The sequence below is a fragment of the Electrophorus electricus genome, chromosome 16 (genome assembly GCF_013358815.1).
Source record: "Electrophorus electricus isolate fEleEle1 chromosome 16, fEleEle1.pri, whole genome shotgun sequence".
NCBI lineage: Eukaryota > Metazoa > Chordata > Actinopteri > Gymnotiformes > Gymnotidae > Electrophorus > Electrophorus electricus.
This window is the reverse complement of record NC_049550.1, coordinates 14,440,245-14,462,652: the sequence shown is the minus strand read 5'-3', so window position 1 is coordinate 14,462,652 and position 22,408 is coordinate 14,440,245. Positions and strand designations below refer to the sequence as shown.

General features: G+C 39.3%; 2 protein-coding genes across 2 annotated transcripts; both read left to right on the top strand.

The window, feature by feature from the left end:
- Positions 1-902: 902 nt before the first annotated feature.
- Positions 903-11,176, top strand: LOC118242652 (GTPase IMAP family member 7-like). The gene is made up of 5 exons (XM_035534699.1): positions 903-953; positions 5,530-5,569; positions 7,289-7,590; positions 9,067-9,189; positions 10,760-11,176. Exons 1-5 carry the CDS (start codon positions 903-905, stop codon positions 11,174-11,176), a joined length of 933 nt encoding a protein of 310 aa, XP_035390592.1.
- Positions 11,177-18,483: 7,307 nt separating this feature from the next.
- Positions 18,484-21,326, top strand: si:ch211-286b5.5 (uncharacterized protein LOC100003596 homolog). Its single transcript, XM_027031256.2, has 3 exons — positions 18,484-18,615; positions 19,117-19,243; positions 19,568-21,326. The coding sequence occupies exons 1-2, from the start codon at positions 18,526-18,528 to the stop codon at positions 19,240-19,242; spliced, it is 216 nt and encodes a 71-aa protein (XP_026887057.1). The 5' UTR covers positions 18,484-18,525; the 3' UTR covers position 19,243; positions 19,568-21,326.
- Positions 21,327-22,408: the final 1,082 nt, after the last annotated feature.

Genomic DNA, 22,408 nt, shown 5'->3' with positions numbered 1-22,408 from the left:
TAAGAGTCCACACTGCACACTTCATATATTTTCATGTGTTTAATGACCATTATTATTATATAGGTGTTTATTTATTATAGGTCTTTATTATATAGGTATTAATATTATTAATATTACTTTTTTAATTACATTTTTTTTTATTTCATTACATAGTGAACAAGTTCTAACTCGTGCTAAACAAAAAGCAATATGATGTAGGTCACATTTAGCTGTAAAAAAAAACCTCACCTCAGTTCTTTTGTCCTCCAGAGATCTCTGAAGTTTTTCATTCTCCTCTGTTAGATTTTCATGCTTCCTATATGCCTCCTCTAACTGTTCTTCCATCTCTTCTTTCATCTCTCTTCTCTTCTGTTCCTCTTCTTGTCTGATCTTCCTTATCATTGCTAACATTGTTTTCTGGGACAACTAAACAATAGACAGTAAATGATGCAACCACTCCCAGCAATAAGACCATCCAAGTAAACTAATGAGTGTATTTCTAACAAAAACAGGTAAAAACATGTTTTGGCAATAAAAGGTTTGCTGATATCAAGGTGCACAATATTCAGTGTGACCAACCTTTGCTTTCAAAAACAGCATCAGCCCTTCTAGGTACACTTGTGCCATGTCAGGGATTTTGTACTAGTGTAGTCAGGTTCCATGTCAGAGGTCATATATCATTACAAGACTGAGCACAGCAACAAAACACAAGGTAGTTATATTCCATCATCAAGGTCTCACCCAGGCAAAGATTTTAAGGAAGACTTGGGTTTTAAGATTTGTTGTATGAGCTCTTTTTAAGAAACACTTACATACTTAGGCAACACTTAGGCAACGCTGAGGTCCGTAGATGCAGTGCTCAGCCGAGGAAACATGCAGCAGATGAAAGACACGTCATAATTACTTCCCTTCGAAACTGGAATATGTCCAGCAGTGACATCAGCTCAGAGCTGGCAGAAACAAGTGGGGCCCAGGTACATCCATCTACTCTTCAGAGAAGTCTGGTCTTCATGGAAGAATTGTGGCCAAAAAACATGTCTTCGATGTGGAAACAAGGCCAAGCGACTCAACTATGCGCAAAAACATAGGAAATGGGCGTGCAGAAAAATGTCAGCAGGTGCTCTGGAGTTATGAGTCAAAAATTGAAATATTTGGCTGTAACAGGAGGCAGTTTGTTCACTGAAGGTCTGGGGGGCAGTACAGTAATGAGTGTAGTGTCTGCAGGCAACAGTCAAGCACGGTGGAGGTTCCTTGCAAGTTTGGGGCTGCATTTCAGCAAATGGAGTTGGGCATTTGGTCAGGATTAATGGTGTTCACAATGCTGAGAAAAGCAGGCAGATACCGATCCATCTTGCAATAACAGAGAGGCGTCTGATTGGCTCCAAATCTGTTGTGCAGCAGGACAACTACCCAAAATATACAACCAAGATCATTAAGAACTGTCTTAACTATAAAGATGAACAAGCAGCGTTGTTGCTATTCATCATCAACGTAAGTACACTTTCTGCACAAAATGTATGCAACTTTTAAACTGTTTTGCTTGAACTGTACAGTTAACATGCAAAACTACCGCCAATAAGCTTAAAACCTTTACCGTCCACTGTAGGAGCAGCATCCATACCTGTATCCGCCGTGACGTTTTGTTACTGACACGCTCTCAACTCGGAAATTCGGGCCTTATCGAAAAATCTAGTTTCCCAGTAGTAAATACGAGGTGTTGGTGGCGCTCATCGTGTGCGCTAATCTTTCCGACACGACTTGAAGGCCATCAAGCCTTGCTGTTAATGATATTTCGGGCTCTGTTATACGCAGCAGATATAGCGCGCTGTAAGATAGCCAAAAATAAACTACGCTCGCCTAATGAAAATCTAGGCTCATTTTCATTTAATACCAGAGTATTTTATAAATATGTAAGTTAATACATGTGACGACTTTATGGGGGGATTTTTCTTTAACGACATAGTACTGAAAAGCACATAATTGAAACTTTGTCTCGCAATGAGTATGCTACTGCACTCTCACTAAATTACTAACGCAGGATGACTTAACTCTCTCGTCATTTTTGGTTTAGTTGTCATGTTATTTATGTCTACAAATCATTTTAGAACACTATTTTTTGTCACCACTAACAAAACGAAAAAAATCTAATAAAACTACAGGATGGTCTGATTTAGAAAATATACAGAGCATTTACCATTGTGTTATTTTACAACTTACTATTGTAGTATTTGTTTATTTGTTTCAATTTTGTTAATAAATATGTTCAAATTCTATAAATACATTTCTACATTTGGTGAACCACGTTCCATCTGTTTTCTCATAACCCCTGAACCAATTTCAGGAGCAGGTTTCCTTGTTTTTTAAGGCCTATTTCACTTGTATCTTAATGTCAGAGGGTTAAGGTCTATGAGTCTGTGATGAGCCACCATCTGTGACATCATCAAAATAAACATTATTGCAATTCATGCTGTAAATAATTCCTGCTATTGTTAATTGTCCAGTGGGTGGGGAGAGTGCAGGGTTGTAGGAGCAAAGTCTGGGCCTTTGACAAAGTAGCGTGCCCTGCCCACAGACTGTATGAATGGAGGGTACATGTCCGTTGACTCCGGCTGTGAATGGTTGAAGCCACCTAGATAGCTGAAATGAAATTAAAAGTTGTACACGCAGCCAGCCAGTAGAAGGCACCAGGCACATAGTAACTTCACTTTTTGTCTGTCGTCCAGTCCACTTGTATCCACAGTCTATTGTCGAGCCACACACACCCCCCCAAGTAATGAAATGAAAGGGAAAAAATGTAATATATTTATCTTGTATTTCTTTATGAGGTTGGTTGGAATACATGCTCAGTGTATGCTTTACAAGATATCTGCTGGGCTGAGGCCAACTTCATTGAGCTTTGGTCACTGAAATGCTGTTACTAGACAGATATTTCAACTTGCAAAGGCAGTGCAGTCTTTTATTATTATTGTTGTTGTTGGTGTTGTTGTTCTTGTTGTTATAGAAATAAATATAATACATAAAACAACTAAATTTTATTATAGAAATAAATGTTACAATAATAATGATAATAATAATAATAATAATAATAACAGTATCAAAATAAGAAATAAAAAGAAGATTGATATTTTTCTTTTTCTTTTAAATATCATTTTGGTTTTATAGCAGAGGTTTATTTACATTTGTTTTGGAAATGATTAAGTTTGTATATTAGACTTCACAAGGTGTACTGTGCCTTTATCTGCCATGTGCTTAGTGCTACATTACAAGGTAAAGTACATCAGGAGTTACAAAAAGCTGTGCTGGTGCCTGATCATTCTGGTTTTGATGGATTTGACTGTCCAAAATTTGTTTTAATGTGACTTTATAAATCTTAGGTAAACCTACATTTCTATGACTTGCACACAAAGCATTGTGGAAACCCCATTTACTAGTATTCAAGTAAATCAGTCTGAATCAGCATATATTCACTTTTCATAATAGTATGTGAAATTGGTTAAATGCATGAAATGCACTATAGCTAATATTAATTTTCTTGCTTGTGGTTTATTCAGTGATATTTCTGGAGATCAGAAGTTTACAATGACAGAGAATAGATCCTTGCCTCAGAGTGATACACAAGATTTCTCAGACAACTTGCAGTCACAAAACAGGTAAGACAGGTGTGTGTAGTTTGTCTGTAGAAAAATAAACACAAAATAACCATAATTTTGTTTTCACAACTTTTACATTTAGTTAGGCTGCTTAACCTTTACCCATTTCCAGTAGAAATGTAAATGCAGTGTTTACAGTCTGAAAAAATTCTGATAAAAATAATTGTAAAATTTATGAAGCATAACAAAGAACCATCAGCAGCAGTATGGCAATGGCCGTCACTGATGGCTGTCATTGGACGATTGATCTGCCAATCTACCCAAATCTGAGTGTGTGCGTACAGATCATCACATGTACTCCTGTATTAACTTCTGTATTTATAGTGGTGGAGTCAGGCTGGAAGAATTTGTATGCAGGTTTAACAGAGTGAACAATAAACAGGTTTACACAGCCCAAAAGGCAGGGAGGAGGCAGAGATCAAAAACTGGAGAATCCAGTCCAGTGCAGTCAGAAGTAACAGACACACAGTCCAATAGAGCAAAACAGGCACTCAAATACCATAAATAGTGTAATCCAGAGCAAAAATCAGACACTGCCAGAAAATGGGTCAAAAAGACCAGAGGTGTGGGGAGATGAGTATTTATAGAGGAGCCATTTAGTGGAAAGGGAACCAGGTGTGTTAGATGAGTGTTGTTATGGGAACCAGGTGTGTTAGATAAGTGTTGTTATAGGAACAGGTATGGGAGATGAGTGTTATTATGGGAATGGTTAGAATTTGGGGCATGTGACAAAAAAAGGTAAATGTAAATTATCTTGAATATTTTAACTGCATCATCAGTTGATCTGATAAAGCACTGAGTGCAAAACTCTGACTTAGCCAATTAGTTTGAGAAATAACATTGGCAGCAGTGAACAATAAGAATACTAAACTAAAACATTCCTCTTCCACACTTTTCCTTATACTCATATACAAATATAAATGAGTGCTTAGGAAACAATCAACTTATGTGCACCATACACAAAACATCACCAAAGTGTGCAAGTACACAGGTGTGGTTGCAGCCTGCTCTGTGTAACAGATGGGGAGTGAGAACTGTAGTTTCCTCATTACATAACACTGTTGCATGTATTACGTTTGTATCTTCTGTACATAACACTGTCACAAATATTACATTGGTATCCTATTACATAACATTATGCATTTAACTTTTACATGGTAGAGGTTGATAGATTGTGTAAAAGGCTTCATGAAGCTTCTGGGTTGAGGAAAAGGTCATTTAAAATATATATATTTAAGATTCTGACACCAGCTATCTCTCTCTGACACCCTTTACATCTCACCTTAACCCTAAGTGTCCTAAGTGCTGGTCTACATCCATGGGAAATAATCTTTGCAGTGGAGACTTGGACCAGTTTCTTTCGTTTCTCTACTTCATTTATGAACTATCTTGCAAATTTGACATTTTTGTTGTTCATATTGCACATTCAGGTTATACCCATTTTTTGTAAATGCAGGATCTTCATTGGAAAAGGTCTGTTCCCATTAATGACACACATAGATCACGTATGAATGTTTAGGTAAACAGTTAAGGCAAGAGGTTTAGAACTGAGCATTAAAGCATATAATGTGAACATGACCTCTGGTGCATATCCTGCACAGTTCTTTTACAAATATTTGGATTGGTTTTGACAGTAACTGTCCAAAGCTGTAGAAACATTTTCTTTAACAATTTTGTAAATTCATGTTTGCCTCAATCGGTTTAAAACCTTCAGGTCCCTCTTGCCAAATGACCTAAGCGCACATAAATATACACAACCAGAGACCACAAATGATGTGATCATGAACATCAGAGAGAAAGAAAGAGACAAAGAAAATTTAAGGAAGATCACACAAGAAAAGGAAATGAAGAGGAGAGAGATGAAAGAAGAAATGGATGACAAAGAAAAAAGCATCAGAAGACAGTTAGAGGAAGCAAACAAGAACGAAAAACAGACAGAGGTGAACAAAATAATTCATACATCTTTAGAAATTAATAAAACAGTTAAATGTGACATACATCATGGTGCTTTTTGTTTTCACATGAATTACAACTTGTTCACTATATAATGAAGAAAATCAATTATAAACACCTACATAATAATAATGATCAGTAAACATTTTAGTTGCATACAGAACAGTACTGCACGAAGGTTTTAGGCAGGTGTTTAAAATTGTTGCAAAGTAAGAATGCTTTCAAAAATAGAAGTGTTAATAGTTAATTTTTTTATCAGTTAACAAGATGCTAAGTGAATGAACAAAAGAAAAATCTAATTGATATTTGTTGTGACCACCCTTTACCTTCAAAACAGCATCAATTCTTCTAGGTGCACTTGCACACGGTTTTTGAAGGAACATGGGTGGGAGGATGTTAAACAGCTTGTAACACTAACCACAGATGTATTCTGTGGATGTTGGCTTGTTCAAATCCTTCTATTTCCTCATGTAATCCCAGACAAACTCGATGATGATCAGATCAGGGCTCTGTGGGGGCCATGTCATTACTTCCAGGACTCCTTGTTCATCTTTATAGTTAAGATAGTTCTTAATGATCTTGGTTGTATATTTTGGGTAGTTGTCCTGCTGCACAACAAATTTGGAGCCAATCAGACGCCTCTCTGTTATTGCAAGATGGATCGGTATCTGCCTGCTTTTCTCAGCATTGTGAACACCATTAATCCTGACCAAATGCCCAACTCCATTTGCTGAAGTGCAGCCCCAAACTTGCAAGGAACCTCCACCGTGCTTGACTGTTGCCTGCAGACACTACACTCATTACTGTACTGCCCCCCAGACCTTCAGTGAACAAACTGCCTCCTGTTACAGCCAAATATTTCAATTTTTGACTCATAACTCCAGAGCACCTGCTGACATTTTTATGCACGCCCATTTCCTATGTTTTTGCGCATAGTTGAGTCGCTTGGCCTTGTTTCCACATCGAAGACATGTTTTTTGGCCACAATTCTTCCATGAAGACCAGACTTCTCTGAAGAGTAGATGGATGTACCTGGGCCCCACTTGTTTCTGCCAGCTCTGAGCTGATGTCACTGCTGGACATATTCCAGTTTCGAAGGGAAGTAATTATGACGTGTCTTTCATCTGCTGCAAGTTTCTTCGGCTGAGCACTGCATCTACGGACCTCAGCGTTGCCTAAGTGTTGCCTAAGTATGTAAGTGTTTCTTAAAAAGAGCTCATACAACAAATCTTAAAACCCAAGTCTTCCTTAAAATCTTTGCCTGGGTGAGACCCTGATGATGCAATATAACTACCTTGTGTTTTGTTGCTGTGCTCAGTCTTGTAATGGTATATGACCTCTGACATGGAACCTGACGACACTAGTACAAAATCCCTGACATGGCACAAGTGTACCTAGAAGGGCTGATGCTGTTTTTGAAAGCAAAGGTTGGTCACACTGAATATTGTGCACCTTGATATCAGGAAACCTTTTATTGCCAAAACATGTTTTTACCTGTTTTTGTTAGAAATACACTCATTAGTTTACTTGGATGGTCTATTTGCTGGGACTGGTTGTTGCCTCATTTGCTGCTTTTCATTTATTTGTCAAAGGCAACAATGTTAATAAATATCAATCCCAGTATTTCAAATTTGTCATATTAAAGGTAACCACTGTCCTCTGGCATCGTGCTTATAGAGCTCAGCTTGTTTTTTGTGTGTTTTAAGGACCAGAGGAGCCCCAGCATGAGCTTCGACTGATGCTGGTGGGTAAGACTGGAGTAGGAAAGAGTGCCTCAGGAAACACCATCCTGGGAGAAGAGTTCTTCAGAGCTGAGTTGTCTCCTGAATCTTTGACTAACAGTTGTAGCTCAATGACCAAAGTCATGGAAGGATTTAGAGTCACTGTGATTGACACTCCAGGGGTCAATGACACGTGGCTGACATCAGATCCGACAGGCGAGAATCCATATGACTGTATCTCCAGCGTTGTTTATTATCCTCATGTATTCCTGGTGGTGCTCAGACTGGTGAGATACACAGAGGAGGACAGGAATGTTATGAAGTAAATTCAAGAGAAATTTGGAGAAACAGTTATTAAGTTCACTGTGGTCCTTTTCACTGGTGGAGATCTGCTTGCAGGCAAACCTGTAGATAAATGTATCGATCAGACTAGAGAACTTACAAAGCTTGTAGGGATGTGCGGATGTGGATATCATGTTTTCAATAACAATGACAAGGGAAATCGTAATAAAATGCTACATAAGAGTTTTGATTCTAATTACATAAATGCGGTTTTGCAGAAGGTTGAGCGAGACACCAGAGAAAAGGTGGAGAGGAAAAGCAATGAGATTATCATGGAGAAGCAAAATAAGATGGATGAGATAACAGTTAAATTAAGAAAGTGTTGCCCTGTGGGGAAAGGAATGTGTGTATTTCCCTCACGGTATTATATATTTTTTCTTTTCTTTCTTCTCATTGATTGAAAGAGAAACCGGAATCATTTACAGTTTTTCATTTGTATATTTGTTTTATGAGCGTAATTGATTGGTCTTTTAGTTTGTCATTCAAGTTCTCTCCATGAGGAGTGAAGTGGCCATTTTAGGTTTTTATTGTCTTCTACGCACCCAAGCATTGCTTCAGGCCCGCCACAGAGACAAAAAGAATAGAATACAGTCCAGGATTTATTCATAATCTCTGTTATATTGCAGTTTTTCTTTTTCAGGAACATGGTGTATAATTTAGCTGCCTATGGTTAATATAGCTTATGCCTTTTACATTCTTCATTCTTGCATTTACCCTCTTGAATTATTTTTGTTTGTAAGTAATTTGGTGGTGGTGTTGTCTGCCTGTCAACTAATTGTCTGCTAGGACTAATTGTCTGTTAGGATTCACTAATTTTGGAAGTCCTGTCTAAACTGATTTGATCAAATGTAATTCACTTCTCTTTGATACTATCATTTTGCTAAAGGGCTTTTAATGTTTGCCCAGGATACAATTTTGAAATAGGGACAATAAATAATCATGTAATAAACAAACAGGTTTGTTTGAGAAAAAGTGAATAAGTAGTACTGATTACTACTGCTGTCACGGAATGATCCCATTGACACTGGTGAAGTCATACGGCCCATGGAATGCATTGGGAATTCACATTGTCTCATTTGTATCCACACCTAGTTATATAGCACACACCTGCATCTGGTTAGTATCGTTATGTCTGTATATATTTAAACTATATATATATATATATATATATTTTCCAGAGTGGACGGCGCACTGCTCGATAGTGCTCATGGGGGCCGTTTCCCACCCGACACATAGCTTGCATACCTCTTTCCTGATTTAGACCGTTCATGAAGCTATTACAGAGGTGGGCTTCCCGTGCTGAGACCTCAGCCGGTCCCGCTGCCATCCTGTCCGGTCTTGCTATTCCACAGTGGCTAGTGTGGACTTCTATGAGTCTGCCGCAGTATTCTGCCACATTCTCATCCGGCCCTTGTCTGCAGCCAGCTATGATGGCAGAGTTAACTCGTATTGGGAATGCCATGGTTGCACGCCCATGGCTGACTATCGAGAGCCACTGCATGCATGGCTGCAATGGCATCGTCATAAGGGCTGGGTCGTCCTGGGTAGGCTGGGGGAGAGACTTTGGAATAGTCTTGCACCACCGTTACTGGAGTGTCTTGCTTTGGCCTCGGCCTGAGTTGCCTCGGCTCTTGGCTCGTTCCCAATGCTGCAGCTGCTGTCCCAGGCCCTTGTTCCTCGGTGGTTGGACTGGTGGGGTGGGCACTGCAGGGGCCGCTGCTACCAGGGGAGTGCGAGGCGTTAGTGGGCAGGAGTCGGTATCGGGGTCAACCTTGGAAACCTGCACATCTGAAACATGCGGTTAACATCCCGCTCCCTCTTTTTCCTCTCTCTCTCTCTTCTGCCTCCCCCCATCCAACTCTCCCATGCACACCAATTGACTGTAATCAGTCTTTTCTTTTCTGCCTCCCTCAAATTATACTGTATACGTCGTAGTTTATTTATCCCTATGCAACTTCCTGGTGGAAACCCACATTTACTCCATAATGTTATTTGAGACGTTATGTCTGGCCCATAGTTATTCTCCATGTCCGTACATAAGTGGAACATCCATTTTCGAGGCTGACACCCTGACGGTGCAGCTGTTTCAGCTTTTTGTTTCTTACTTTTATTGTTACCCATCACTGCATTAATAATGAAATCAAAATCAAAGAAATCAATAAAATGAGTTATTAACCTGTTAGTGTTACAGAATCAGAGGCATCAAACAATCAATTTCATACCAATACTGGAAAGTTATTTACTACTTACTCTACATCAGTTGGCATCGGTCATCTGCACAACGCTGACACTGTCGTCGTCCGTACTAAAACAAATGTTTCCCGAGTGGCCCTGATCGCGGCTCGTTGGAGTTGACTCTTTACCACTCACGTCCATCGCTGGGAGGGGACTCCAGTGCCACTGTTTCCTTACAGTTCACCTTTTGGAGTCTACACTTTTTGCCCCAGTGTCGTCACACTGCGCCGGGTCCCAGACCCTCGAGGTCCCAGACCTCCCTACAACAGCCACCGGATCCACCTTACCCTCGGTTCATTCCACGGTCGATTGCAGCAGTCCGGATCCCACCTCTGGAACTCCCTTAAAATACAGGGTTTAGGAAATTAGGATATTTATCTTTTCCTCATAGACGTCTCCCTCTCAGTTGCGGGGTATTCAGACTATAAACATTGCATTTACATTTCTACTGGAAAAAAAAGATTAAGCAGCCTAACTAAATGTAAAAGTTATTAAAACAAAATTATGATTATTTTGTGTTTATTTTTCTATAGATAAACTACACACATCTGTCTTACCTGTTTTGTGACTGCAAGTTGTCTGAGAAATCTTGTGTATCATTCTGAGGCAAGGATCTATTCTCTGTCATCGTAAACTTCTGATCTCCAGACATATCACTGAATAAACCACAAGCAAGAAAATTAATATTAGCTATAGTGCATTTCATGCATTTAACCAATTTCACAGACTATTATGAAAAGTGAATATATGCTGATTCAGACTGATTTACTTCATAAAGAATACTAGTAAATGGGGTTTCCACAATGCTTTGTGTGCAAGTCATAGAAATGTAGGTTTACCTAAGATTTATAAAGTCACATTAAAACAAATTTTGGACAGTCAAATCCATCGAAGAAGTTCACTGTGATCCTGTTCACTGGTGGAGATCAGCCTCGGGACAAACCTGCAGAGAAAGTAATCAGTGAAAGTAGTGAGCTTACGAAGCTCGTAGAGATGTGCGAAGGTAGATATCATGTTTTCAACAACACTGAAAGGGGAAACCACAATCAAGTCACCGAGTTATCTGAAAAGATTAATAAAATGCTGTATGACGGTCTTGGCTATAAATCTACCAAAGAGATTTGCCAGAAGGTTGTGCAGTACACCAGAGAGCAGGTGGAGAGGAAGAGGGACGAGACAGAAAAAGAGATGAACATAGAGGTGCAAAAGCAGCTGAATAAGATGGCAATTAAGTTAAGAGATGAGCAATATGAAAACACAAAACAGAGGAGAAAGTTAGAGGACGCAGATACATGATTCGCATGTGCTGTTGCTTCCTTAATCGTTCTATTAGTCATTCTAGGATGTACTTTTAAAAAATAGGAGGGGTACTGTAGACTTTCTCAAAGAATTGTAAAACTCTTTCCTCTATTTCTAAGTAAATGCAATAATGGAAATAATAAACTTTAATGACAGCCCAAAACAGTCAATAATGCAATCATGCAGTCTGAACAATGTTTCGATAGAAACTTCAGTATCACTGTGTACCTGATATGCAAAACATAAGTCTTGCCTGTTTTACATCCTGATCTGATTAGTGTAATGCAGTGCGTCACCCAAACATGCACACACAAACAGACTATATTACCCAGTTTATAAAAGTTATCTAACTAATTATTGTTTTCCCTTATTATTTTTCCCCTTTCTTTTCACTTTCACTTCTTCCAAGTATAATAATAATAATAATAATAATAATAATAATAATAATAATAATAATAATAATAATTTCATACCAATTACAGTTCTCTTCAAGTTCTGTATTATAACAGAATTCTTAATTTCCTTAATTGCAAAGGTTCATTCATGTTGTAATACTGCTTTGGCAATACTGTTTTTACATATGGTCATGCCAATAAAGCTTACTTAACTGAACTGAACTGAACTGTATCTCGGTGGTCAATGAGATGTCTCTTACTTGTTTACAACTAGTACAAAATGCTGCAGTTTTAGTGCCCTATATTGGAGGCCAGTTCGTTACAGAATCCAGTATAATGTGGTGTTGACTGTTGTTTAAAGTATTGAATGAACTTGTAGCTTCATATCTTGTATACAGGCTTTGTCTGTATGCCCTGTTAAGATCTGTAAGGTCAGATACTCAATCACTTTTGATTGTTTCACAGTCACAGGGTTTGTTCCTATAACAAATCAATCAATACAGCAAATTACATTTGGTTTTACATAAACTGTAATAGTTTCATTTGAAAATTAAATTCTTCATCCTTGCATAATAATGGGGTGTTTCTGTTGGTTTTTAAATGTTTCCCCTGAAAACAGTTTTGAAATAGGGCCAATAAATAAACATAGCAATAAACAAATCAGGTTTGTGTGAGAAGAAAAGTGTAATAATGATTATTGCTTCCATATTGGTCATAACTAATCAATTGACCATCAACAATTGTTGATACAGTTTTGAAATGAAGGTGGTCAAATTAGGGGAGAATGACTGAAAACATTTCTGATATTTAAGCTGGTGATCCATGTCTCAAATTTGTTACTTTCTGGATGCTAAATTTAATTGTATATTTCAACACATTACAACATTCTCTTGAAACAAATGATCAAAGCTGAATTAGGAAAGACTGGCTCTGCTAACCAATCAGGAAAACTCTCTACAAGGAGTTGATCTGGTAATGATTTTACATGTACACAGTACATAAAAAGGTATGCTAAGCATTAAGACAGTCTGGCTCTGCTGAGCCGTAAGTATGAATGTCTTTGGAAGTAGACGTTACATGGAGGGCACAGGACTAAATTATTCAGTGTCCAAATCTGTTGCAAGTTTACAAGACCTGTAAAATAATTTACTGCAGTTTTCATTTTCAATCAAGAAAATATAAAAAAGAGAAAAGCAAATACCTCAAATATTTGAGTATGTACAGGAGGGCTGGTGATCTTATCACTCTGAAAATCCCTCTGCAACAGGCAGTGCCATTTAGGTTAATGGCAGGCAAATATATAATGGAAAATGTCTCTGTTATTGGCCATAGGCCTAGACCACCAGTCAAGCTCCCTGTCTGTCTGGATGAAACCAACCTATTTAGACAACAGGTTCCAGTCATAGTTAAGATGAGTAGGCATGTGGCTCAATATATGAGCAGGGCCCAGGAAAGCATTGGCAAGAGCACCAGAGGAGCCAACCACCATCTCCTGGGGGATAAAACAGTCACTCAAAACTGTAATACCAGACAGACCAACCTATGCACCACCTGGACTTTTTACAAAAATGCCTATGAGTCAATGACCCACACATGGATCCTGGAATGCTTGAAGCTGTATAAGATCAACAGGACTAAGAATCTTCATCAAGAACTCAGTAGGGCTGTGGAAGATGACCTCAAATGCCATCAAGTGCAGGATTCACCAATGAGCTTCCCTGTCCCCCTGCTGTTCTGCATTGGCCTGAACCCCCTCAGTGAGATCATCACCAAGAGTGGCTATGGAAGGATCAACCATCAGCCACCTCCTATACATAGATGATATCAAGCAGTATGCCAGAAGGGAATGGCATCGACTCCCTAATCCATCTCACCAGGATACACAGCAACGGCATCAGAATTTCATCTGTACTGGATAAGTGTGGTCGTATGTGTTATGTCCGCCTGTGTGTCTGTCTTCCCTGTGTTCCAGGTTTTGCCTCTGCCTGTCCGGTATCCCCCATCCTGATCCACATCAGGTTTTCTGGTCAGCAGAGCACCATATAAAAGGAAGAGGAAGAGACAAAGGGCTCATTGGAGAAGAGTTTAGTGGTTTTTGACTTGTTGCTGCATTTTGAGCTTGTTTGCTTTGTGTGTATGACTGGATTTGCCCCTTGTTTGTTTGATTGCTGGATGGTATCTGTTTCTTGTATAATGTAGATAGTTACACACTGGTGGTGGGGAGTGGCTGCCATTTTGTTTGGGTGTGGGTTTCTCTTTATTTCTAACAGTGTAGTCATTGCTTGTCTCTTTTTAATAGCTTATCAGTCGTCTTTTTTTCTAGTGTGGTTTTGTTTGTTGTGTTGGCCTTGGTCACTCCTGAAGCAATTGCACCAGTTTCCTGTCTTTAAACACCAAAACTTGTAAATATACTAGATCTTTGCTGTCAGCTTTGTCTGGTTATTCACTCCATTACTCATTTCTACTGCTGTAACACTCAAACCCCTATGTTACGGCCTCCCAGCCTAGACAGGGTCGTAACATATGGTTACGGGAAGATAGTTAGAACAGAGGGGATCACACTACCACAAGGTAATATAACTGATGTTGAGGGCAGCTACAAGTACCTTGGAATCCCACAGGCAAATGGAAATCATGAAGAGGCAACAAGAAAAGCTGTATGTACCACCAACAAATAGTAGAAGAAATCCTACCAATGGCTGGAAAATGCTGAGTTGAAAGACAGCACAGAGGCACTAATCATGGCAGCACAGGAACAAGCTCTGAATATGAGATCAATAGAGCCTACCACACCAGGCAGGACCCCAGATACAGGCTGTGCAAAGATGGCCCTGAGACAATCCAGCACATAACAGAGAGAGATGCAAGATGCTATCAGGCACAGTGTACATGGAACATCATAACCAAGTGGCTGGCGTAATACACAGAAACATCTGTCCCAAGTACGGCCTGGACGTTCCAAGGTCAAAATGGGATACACCCCCGAAGGTGGTGACCATGCTAAAATCCTTTATATGTGATTATAATTAAATTCCGTTGACAGCCTGCCCAAAGCAGAGCAAAAATACACAAAATATACAGCACAATATGCATATACAAATACAAATTTACATGGGTGACAGAATGGGCAGAAAAAAGCAAACTCCAGTCTTCGCTTCTTCTTCTTTTTTTTTGCTATATAAATTACAGTTTGATACTGTACATGTTTATTGTACAATTTTGGACTGTTTGTTCCCTGCAAACACCCTTAAGGACAGTGAAAATCATGAAGGATAATCATGCAAATGCAGGCGATGCATTTTGTTGGCTTTTTTCTTTGTTTGTTTTTGTTTTGTGTGTGTGTGCAAGGGCACAATAGTTAATGCAAAATGCCATAGCTCAAATGCATGCCTTAAACACAGTATTTTCTGACAATATATGCGGTGGGAGGTGGATATTAAGTCAAGTCTTTGGTTAGGTGAAGCCGATACTCAGCTGAATACATTGTCAGTCATTCTCGCTCCCTGTAGTAATAAAATCCTCGTTTTGCTCAGGATAGTATACAGCTATCAGAATCCAAACTAAAATTCCTCTTGCCCTCTTTCTTTTTTTTGTGGGGTTATATGAGGCAGGGGCTTAAGCATGTTTCTTAACTATTACTGGTGTAATGGATATAAGTTTTGAAGCATTTAGCTAGTAAATAATTTTGTAAACAATTACTCTCAAGGGAAACTGTAGATTATAAAATGAAATAGTGTGTAGTGTTCAAAATATGGTCCTGAGTTCAGTTATACTGCAGAGAGTAGGTAAAGTCCCCATAGCTGGTGATGAAAGCTTTTACACCTCTACACAGGGTAGTTAAAATACAGAAACATATCTACATTCAGATTTGGCAGACTGTTTTATGCCAGTTTGAGGAAAGTCTTGCTCCCATGCTTTTAGATAAAGAGCTGTGTCATTCTGGAGATGGCCTGTGGAGGTAATTCAGGTATATGAACACAGTCCAGCTATAGTTTGGGAACCATCACCTGACATATCTAGCTTCAAAGCTCTAGTGCGAGGTAATCAATGATATAACTATTAACTTTAGGGAACAGATAGATCAGACAGATGAACTGGATAAGCTTTACGCAGTCCAGCAGCCTTGAGTCAGCATGCTCTCAGTCATTTTAGTGGGGATAAGCAAACAAGCCCATTATCCTCTACTCCTGCCTCAGAGGATTCTGAATCTCCAGCTTCTGTGACTTTTGGAGGTGTGGACACTAGAGAGATGGATTGCCCTACAAGTACTGCCAAGGAACAGATTGCAAACTCTGTATTCCTGCTTCTGTACAAGGTTTAGCTTTTGATAGTGGAGCACATTGTCAGGAATGGTTCAGAGGTGCAAGCGTCAACACTCCAGAAACTAAGGGTATTCTCCTTCTCTCCCAAACCTCCTTCTGAGGAGAATTTTGAACATATGACATTTACATGCTAAATAAGACCTCAGTGTCAGCAGTATTAAATAATACTGGATAGTTTGCTTTCCCCTGCTCTGTGTGTAGGTGAGAACGTGACTGCTAAAACCTACCTACAAGAGCCAGAGAATGTGTATGATAATGTAACTGGTGATGAAGAAATGTACATTCAGTTTTTGGAGACCCACCAGAACAATGGAGAGAAAGCTTTAGATGATCTCAGCCGGCTCAGGTGTGTTTTGCAAGATGATGTAGAACATGGTGGCCTTACAGGTGAGAATGCTGATGCACAGTTATTGTGAAACAGTTCTTCAGGAACTATTGGTATTAATTTTTGATGGCTGCCTTGCATTTCAAAGAGACACTGGCTGATACAGCCATAAATGCACTCCTTTTTCTGAACCTTTGCTACAAATCAGATCCCATGAGCATGAAAGCCTGCTAAGAGAGACTAGGAGAAAGTGTCACAATTTCAGTACTTCCAAGGTTTGTGCCAAAACTCACATGACCTCAGAGAGGATTTTCTCTATACAGACATTCACAAGTCGTTAAACTCGGGAGCAGCTAGAGGAGAGAATTTGACAGTTAGAGGCTGAAGTGGCTAAGGCAAAGCTGAAAAATGAGGAAGGAAAATTACATTTCAGATGTTTTCCACAGTACCCTTAGAAACGTAGCTTCAAGGACTTTGGGTAAACAGCTCACAATGAGGAAGTAGTGGCCTAACTCTGTCAGTGTCATTATAGTTCAACAGATGTTGTGCAAAAGAAATAGTCTGTTTAAATTAGTAGGAGTTCCTGCTGCAGAATAAGTAGTTGTTCACAGTTCAAGTTCCATAAACCCCAGAAAACTGAAAGTTCTGATAACAGAAAAATGCCTAGCGGTCTGATTGGAGAGTCATGTGAGGGCACAGCCTGGCTCGATGTCTTTCAGTGCAACTGCTTGACACTAGCTCACAGGTAACCATAACATCCTAATCCTATTCTCAACATCTTTGACATCAGGAATTGTATTCTTTAGGTGATTTACTTAGAGTAGAAGGTGCAGCAGGACAAACAGTGCCCTGTTTATGGTATAATGAAGTAGAACTGAGTTTCCGAAAAGTGTTTGTGAAACAGGTCAGAAGTCTTGCTTCAAACCAATCATTCTTGCTTTGGTCAATCCTGAACAAACATACAATCAATGTGAAGGTCCCATTGCAATGTGGAAAAATGTGGAACTTAGTTTTTAAATTCATCACCTATGCATGCTTACTACACTGCTCGATAATCAAGTTGCTGCACAGTGCTAAAAGTCCAGCCATGGAGCTTCATGCACTGCATGTGAAGCTCAGGATTAAAACTCCAGTGTGCATAAAAATAAATCAGGTATGTGTCCTTAAAGGGCTCTGTCACCCAAAGGACAGTGGAGAAAAGTTCAAGGTTCTGGTTGGACAGCCATTAGTGTGCCCTATACCTGGCATGCTGCAGCTCAGTGGTTAAGGTACTTGATTTGTAATGGAAGGTTACCAATTCAAGCCCCACCATTGCTACTGTTGGGCCCCTGAGAAAGGCCATAAATGTAAGTGTCCAAGATCAGATTGGATGTAAAGCCAGAATCCCACTGCACAGAATGCCATCTTGACTTTGGTAGGAACCCTATTCATCCAGAGTTTACACATCATATTTTGGAGAGAATCCATAAAAACATTCCTTATGCCTTCGCACAACATGGTCTTTAGGAAGTGTGCATGTTGTCAAACACTGTATTGAGCTTGAACTCGATATTCCATTTAAGGAGTGAAAAAAACCACATGTCTCTCCTGCAAATGTTGAGGACGTGAGGCGCCATCTGAAGGAACTGCTGGCTTGTGACATCACATACTCCCTATGCTTTAGTTCTTTCATGCACGATGAATGGTGACCTTAGAGTCATAGAATAGTCGTTTGCAGTTTTACAGTTTTACAGTTTACAGTTTTAGATCTCGAAAGTGGGTGTTGCTGTTGGAGGTAGTGCTGTCAGATCATACCAAACAGCATCTACTACCCCATTTGGAGATTGAATAGAATACCACAATTTGGTGGTGGTTTGTTGTTGTTGCTTTTGTTTGTTTGTTTTTTAAACTGGGTTATATACTCAAGACTTAGTTGACAACAGCCCAACAAGAAGAGATGTGACAGTTCCGGGTTAAAAAATTCCCCCAAAACAAACTTGAACAGGGGAATAGTTTGAAAAATTAACAAATAAGCATGGTCAAGACCTAAATAACATAAAAATACATGTGTATTTGAACGAAATAATGCATTAACCATTACGTCATAAAATCATACAAAATTTATCCTTTAACCGAACTGGAAATCTTTCTCAAAAGAGAGATGTCATCATATCTTTCTGTTACCGGATAACAGAAAGAGAGAAATTATGGGACGGTTTGTGTTTGGCAATCCTGTGGAGGGGGAGGGATTTGAGGAGCTGGTTGTGTAACTGTAAAAACTTCCGTGTCTCCTGGGCACTACAGTTTCTCCGCTAAGTTGTCATCATGCCTAACAACAACGCCAGCACAACCTTGGCTACTACTCACAAAGCTGTTAAACAACTGCGGCTGGAGGCGAGTGTCCGCCGAATTAATGTAAGTGCTCAAACTAACTTCGTATATTTGGATAAACGTTATGGAGCGAACTCTCAGTAGCTAAATAACCAATATCTAAAGTATCGGTGGATTAGCTAAGCAGCTAACCCTAGCTACCTGTTTGGCTCTTTCTGTGTGAGGTTTTACTCCCGAAGAGGTGCGTTTGTGTTTATCGTATATAATGAAAATGATATTCTTATAACTTCACCTAGGGAAATAAGAAGGATGAATATTATTAGCTAACTTGCACCGACACCTTCGTCACTCCTAACCAGGAGAGTTAAATACTTTGTTTCCTGTTCCTGCTAATGTTGCACAGACCCTAACCGGGAAAAAAAAATTGCCGAAACATAGCCCAGCATAAACACTGGGATAACGAAACTATTGGAGTGTCAGATGCCCTCGCTTTTGTTACGTTATTAATAATTCGTTGACAGGCGTGTTTTTTAAAGTGTGATTTACCTAAAGAGAACAGATTGATTTCAAGCCCTTGTTTTCCAGGTGTCTCAGGCAGCTACGGATCTGAAGAATTTCTGTCTTCAAAACGCTCATAAAGACCCATTGCTGATGGGTGTACCGTCCGGTGACAATCCTTTCCGCCCACCGAAGTCATGCGGGCTTCTCTGAGGTAGCCAGATTAATTTAACCCGGCTATAATCCTGCACTATTCTGTCCAGTGTTGACATTACTGATGTTCCTTAATCGCTCCTCTGAATTTCTGCCATTCTTTCTCTGGTTAGGCTTTTTGTACCCTTTTAAACACCTGCAAAGTTTTTCAAATTTTATGCATTAATATACCCCTCATATTTTTCCTGCTGTAGCCTTACACTGCATTTCAACAGCGCTTTCTTGTTAATTATATTTCAAGTACTCTCCAGACAAGTATATATACTTTGCATTGTTTTATTTCTTGCAAACATGCTGATATTGGACTATTTTCTTGGTCTTCTAGAGCTGCTGATAGCTGAAGAGGGTCATCTGAAGGAGCCTCTGGGAACACTACACATACCCCACTGCAGAGAAAACTCCTCTTGATGCATTTGTCTGCTCAAATGGACTTTTAGCTCTACTCTGAAAACTTTTCTTACACTGTGCAACATGGTACGATCCACAGGAATACATTTGTACAGTGCAATGCTGTATTAACATTGCCTTAAAACTACATCACCCTTAATTCCAGTCTGATTGAGAGGTCCAGTTCCCCATTACAAGGATTTGATTTAAAATGATCAAGGCTGGTGTTCTCTATATTGGTATCCACTCGGTACATACCCTATATTACCCTCTAATAGCAGGAGGTACAGATTTAAAAGTAGAACTAGAAATATACATTTCTCATCCAAGTAAAAAGACTGTTTGAAATAGGAATCCTGAACACAACCTTGCACACAATTGTAAGAGCGTGAAGTGGACCCTTCAAAGCAGGACTGTTCATTATTTAATGTGACCTCACTACAGTCCACCTTTTCAGCAAACAAAAATATTTGGGGGGAGGTGGGTACATATGTTGCAATCACCAGTGATCATCTGTTACCTTTTTATATGAAGAAGAAAAGGGTATTTACTAGATATATATTGGAGTGTTTTATTAAATTTGCTAGCTGTAATTTTGAGAAATAATCCTCTACTAACTTATTATGGTTAGGGTGTCCTGGGCAACATGACTTGTTCAGGTGTGCATGTGAATGAATCTCTGCAGGGAAGTAGATCTCCAAGAGCACAATTAGGGTAGCCCTGTGTTAATGGTTTTGGGGAATCAGGTCTACGTTGCTGCATCATGTGGTTACATTTGCTGATTTTAGAATTATTTTAAAAGTTGTGTTATGAATCAACCCTTAATTTAAGTGTCTCAACATTTATAGTCATGCACAGCACTGTGTCACTGATGTCTTGAATATAACTGAATGGATGATTAGTGAAATCTAGAGAAAGAGTCCAGAGCCAAAGTTATTTTCATAGTTCTGGCAGGTTGTCATATGGTTGAAAATAACAGCTGTAATCTTTTTAATGGTTAATTCTGATTAATTTCAGCGAATGCAAATCGCAAAAAACGTTGTAAACTGGCTGTCTCAACAGCACACGCCACACCTGTATGGAAGAGAAGCAAGCATCTCAAGTCCAAATGCACCTTTGCTTTATTTAGCTCCAACCTCCAATACAGCCGTGTCTAGTAGTGGGAGCATCTCCAGCACTTTGATCAGCTGAACGAGGTGCTTTTGTGCACTATGACAATTCAGGATGTCAACTACACACCCCTAATATGAGCCTCATAAAACTAAGGTAGTCAAAACCGAGGCCGTTGTTATTGCAGTGCAGTGTTAATCAGTAGCATCTGAGTATTGGAGCTAAACTCTGCAGAGTACTAGAGTCCCAAGAACCAGAATACTAACCACATGGCACCACTATGAACACTTCCTTCTGCTTTACAGTAAACTTTACACTGATGCTGTGGGTGAGCCAGCAAGGCACAGTATTGGTTATAGGCATCCCACTACACATTGCCCAGCCCTGGTTTGTAAACATGGGATTTTGGTTATGTTTGGTTTAGATTTTGTTAAATCCTAATTCAGTGCTGATACTTGACTTATGCATATTTCCTTTCTCTATCTGTTTTTCTAGCTAGAGACTTTAACCAGTGTGCCTTCCTGTAAAGCTTCTGAACATTCCTCATTTATGTACTTTTCAGTAAAGCAGTCTGCTTATGATTCTGATCCATCTGTGTGCTTCTTTGTTCCATTTAATCTTGTACCAAAGTGTCCTGTGTGGTGCGTTTCGTGCTAATTGGTTCTAAGAGTTTCAACAGGTGCAGGCTCTTATTTGCATGCCTAATCCAATCAAGTAGAGCAACCACTCACGACACCTTAAAGTACACCATACTAATCAATTACCGATAAAATGATTGCAAGGAAGAAATGATTGGCACATACATTAGATATGAGTGTGTCAGATACCTCTGTTGATTTAGTGCTGGTGGAAATTCTCATCCTGTCAAACAAATCAAGAGAGAACAAGTTACTCAGGTAATGGCCAATCAGATTTGACACAATGTTGGTTTGTTGCCTAAACTGCTATACCATGCTATGGAATGTCTTAACAAGAGGTTTTGTAAAGACCTGCCACATAATCTCCTGTGTTCTGGTGAAAACTCAGGGTCATGACCTATGTGCTCTTAAGAAATGTGTTAAGATCCTGTGTTATGCCCTGCCATTCTCGTGTTATAAAAATATTGCTATGGATTCAGTGGAATCAGTGCTTGTGTCTACAAAATCTTTTTTTTTTTTTTAAGGGGCTTAACCTACATTAATGTATTTGATAACAGATCAAACAAAAATGGATCCATCTTATTATCATGTGGTTTTTACCTCCATATTTTTAAAATAGTTTGTAAGTTGTCACAACTATGTTTACCACATTCACACTGTGCTTACTGATCTGGGATCAGGATTTTCATGGTTTAGCTCAGTGATTTAAGAAGGTGTGGCTTGATGACATTCTAACACTGAAACATATGATAAACACAAGCCCTGGCTGCATTTTAACTGTCTTTAGAACAAAACCAGCTGCTTTGGTATCTGCATTCATTAAGACATAGTGGTAAATCAGGTCTGACAATGCTGTATTAGTTTGTGTTAATTTAGTATCTAATTGGAAGGCTGTTAAAAAAAATTAATTGTATATGGGGGTTGTGTGTGTGTGTGTCTGTGCGCGTGCTTTAGGTCTTCTGTAGATGATGGCATGCAAACAAGGAAAATTACTAACAGGTGGGGTTCAAGAGTCCTTTAGTATTGTGTAC

Bases quoted from the DNA above. Each gene is read 5' to 3' on its own strand.
- LOC118242652 (XM_035534699.1), top strand. From the start codon at position 903: ATGTCCAGCAGTGACATCAGCTCAGAGCTGGCAGAAACAAGTGGGGCC. The intron at 7,591-9,066 runs GTGAGATACACA...CCTTGTCTGCAG, and splicing joins TCCTGGTGGTGCTCAGACTG to CCAGCTATGATGGCAGAGTT. The intron at 9,190-10,759 runs GTAGGCTGGGGG...AATTTTGGACAG, and splicing joins TAAGGGCTGGGTCGTCCTGG to TCAAATCCATCGAAGAAGTT.
- si:ch211-286b5.5 (XM_027031256.2), top strand. From the start codon at position 18,526: ATGCCTAACAACAACGCCAGCACAACCTTGGCTACTACTCACAAAGCT. The intron at 18,616-19,116 runs GTAAGTGCTCAA...CTTGTTTTCCAG, and splicing joins CGAGTGTCCGCCGAATTAAT to GTGTCTCAGGCAGCTACGGA.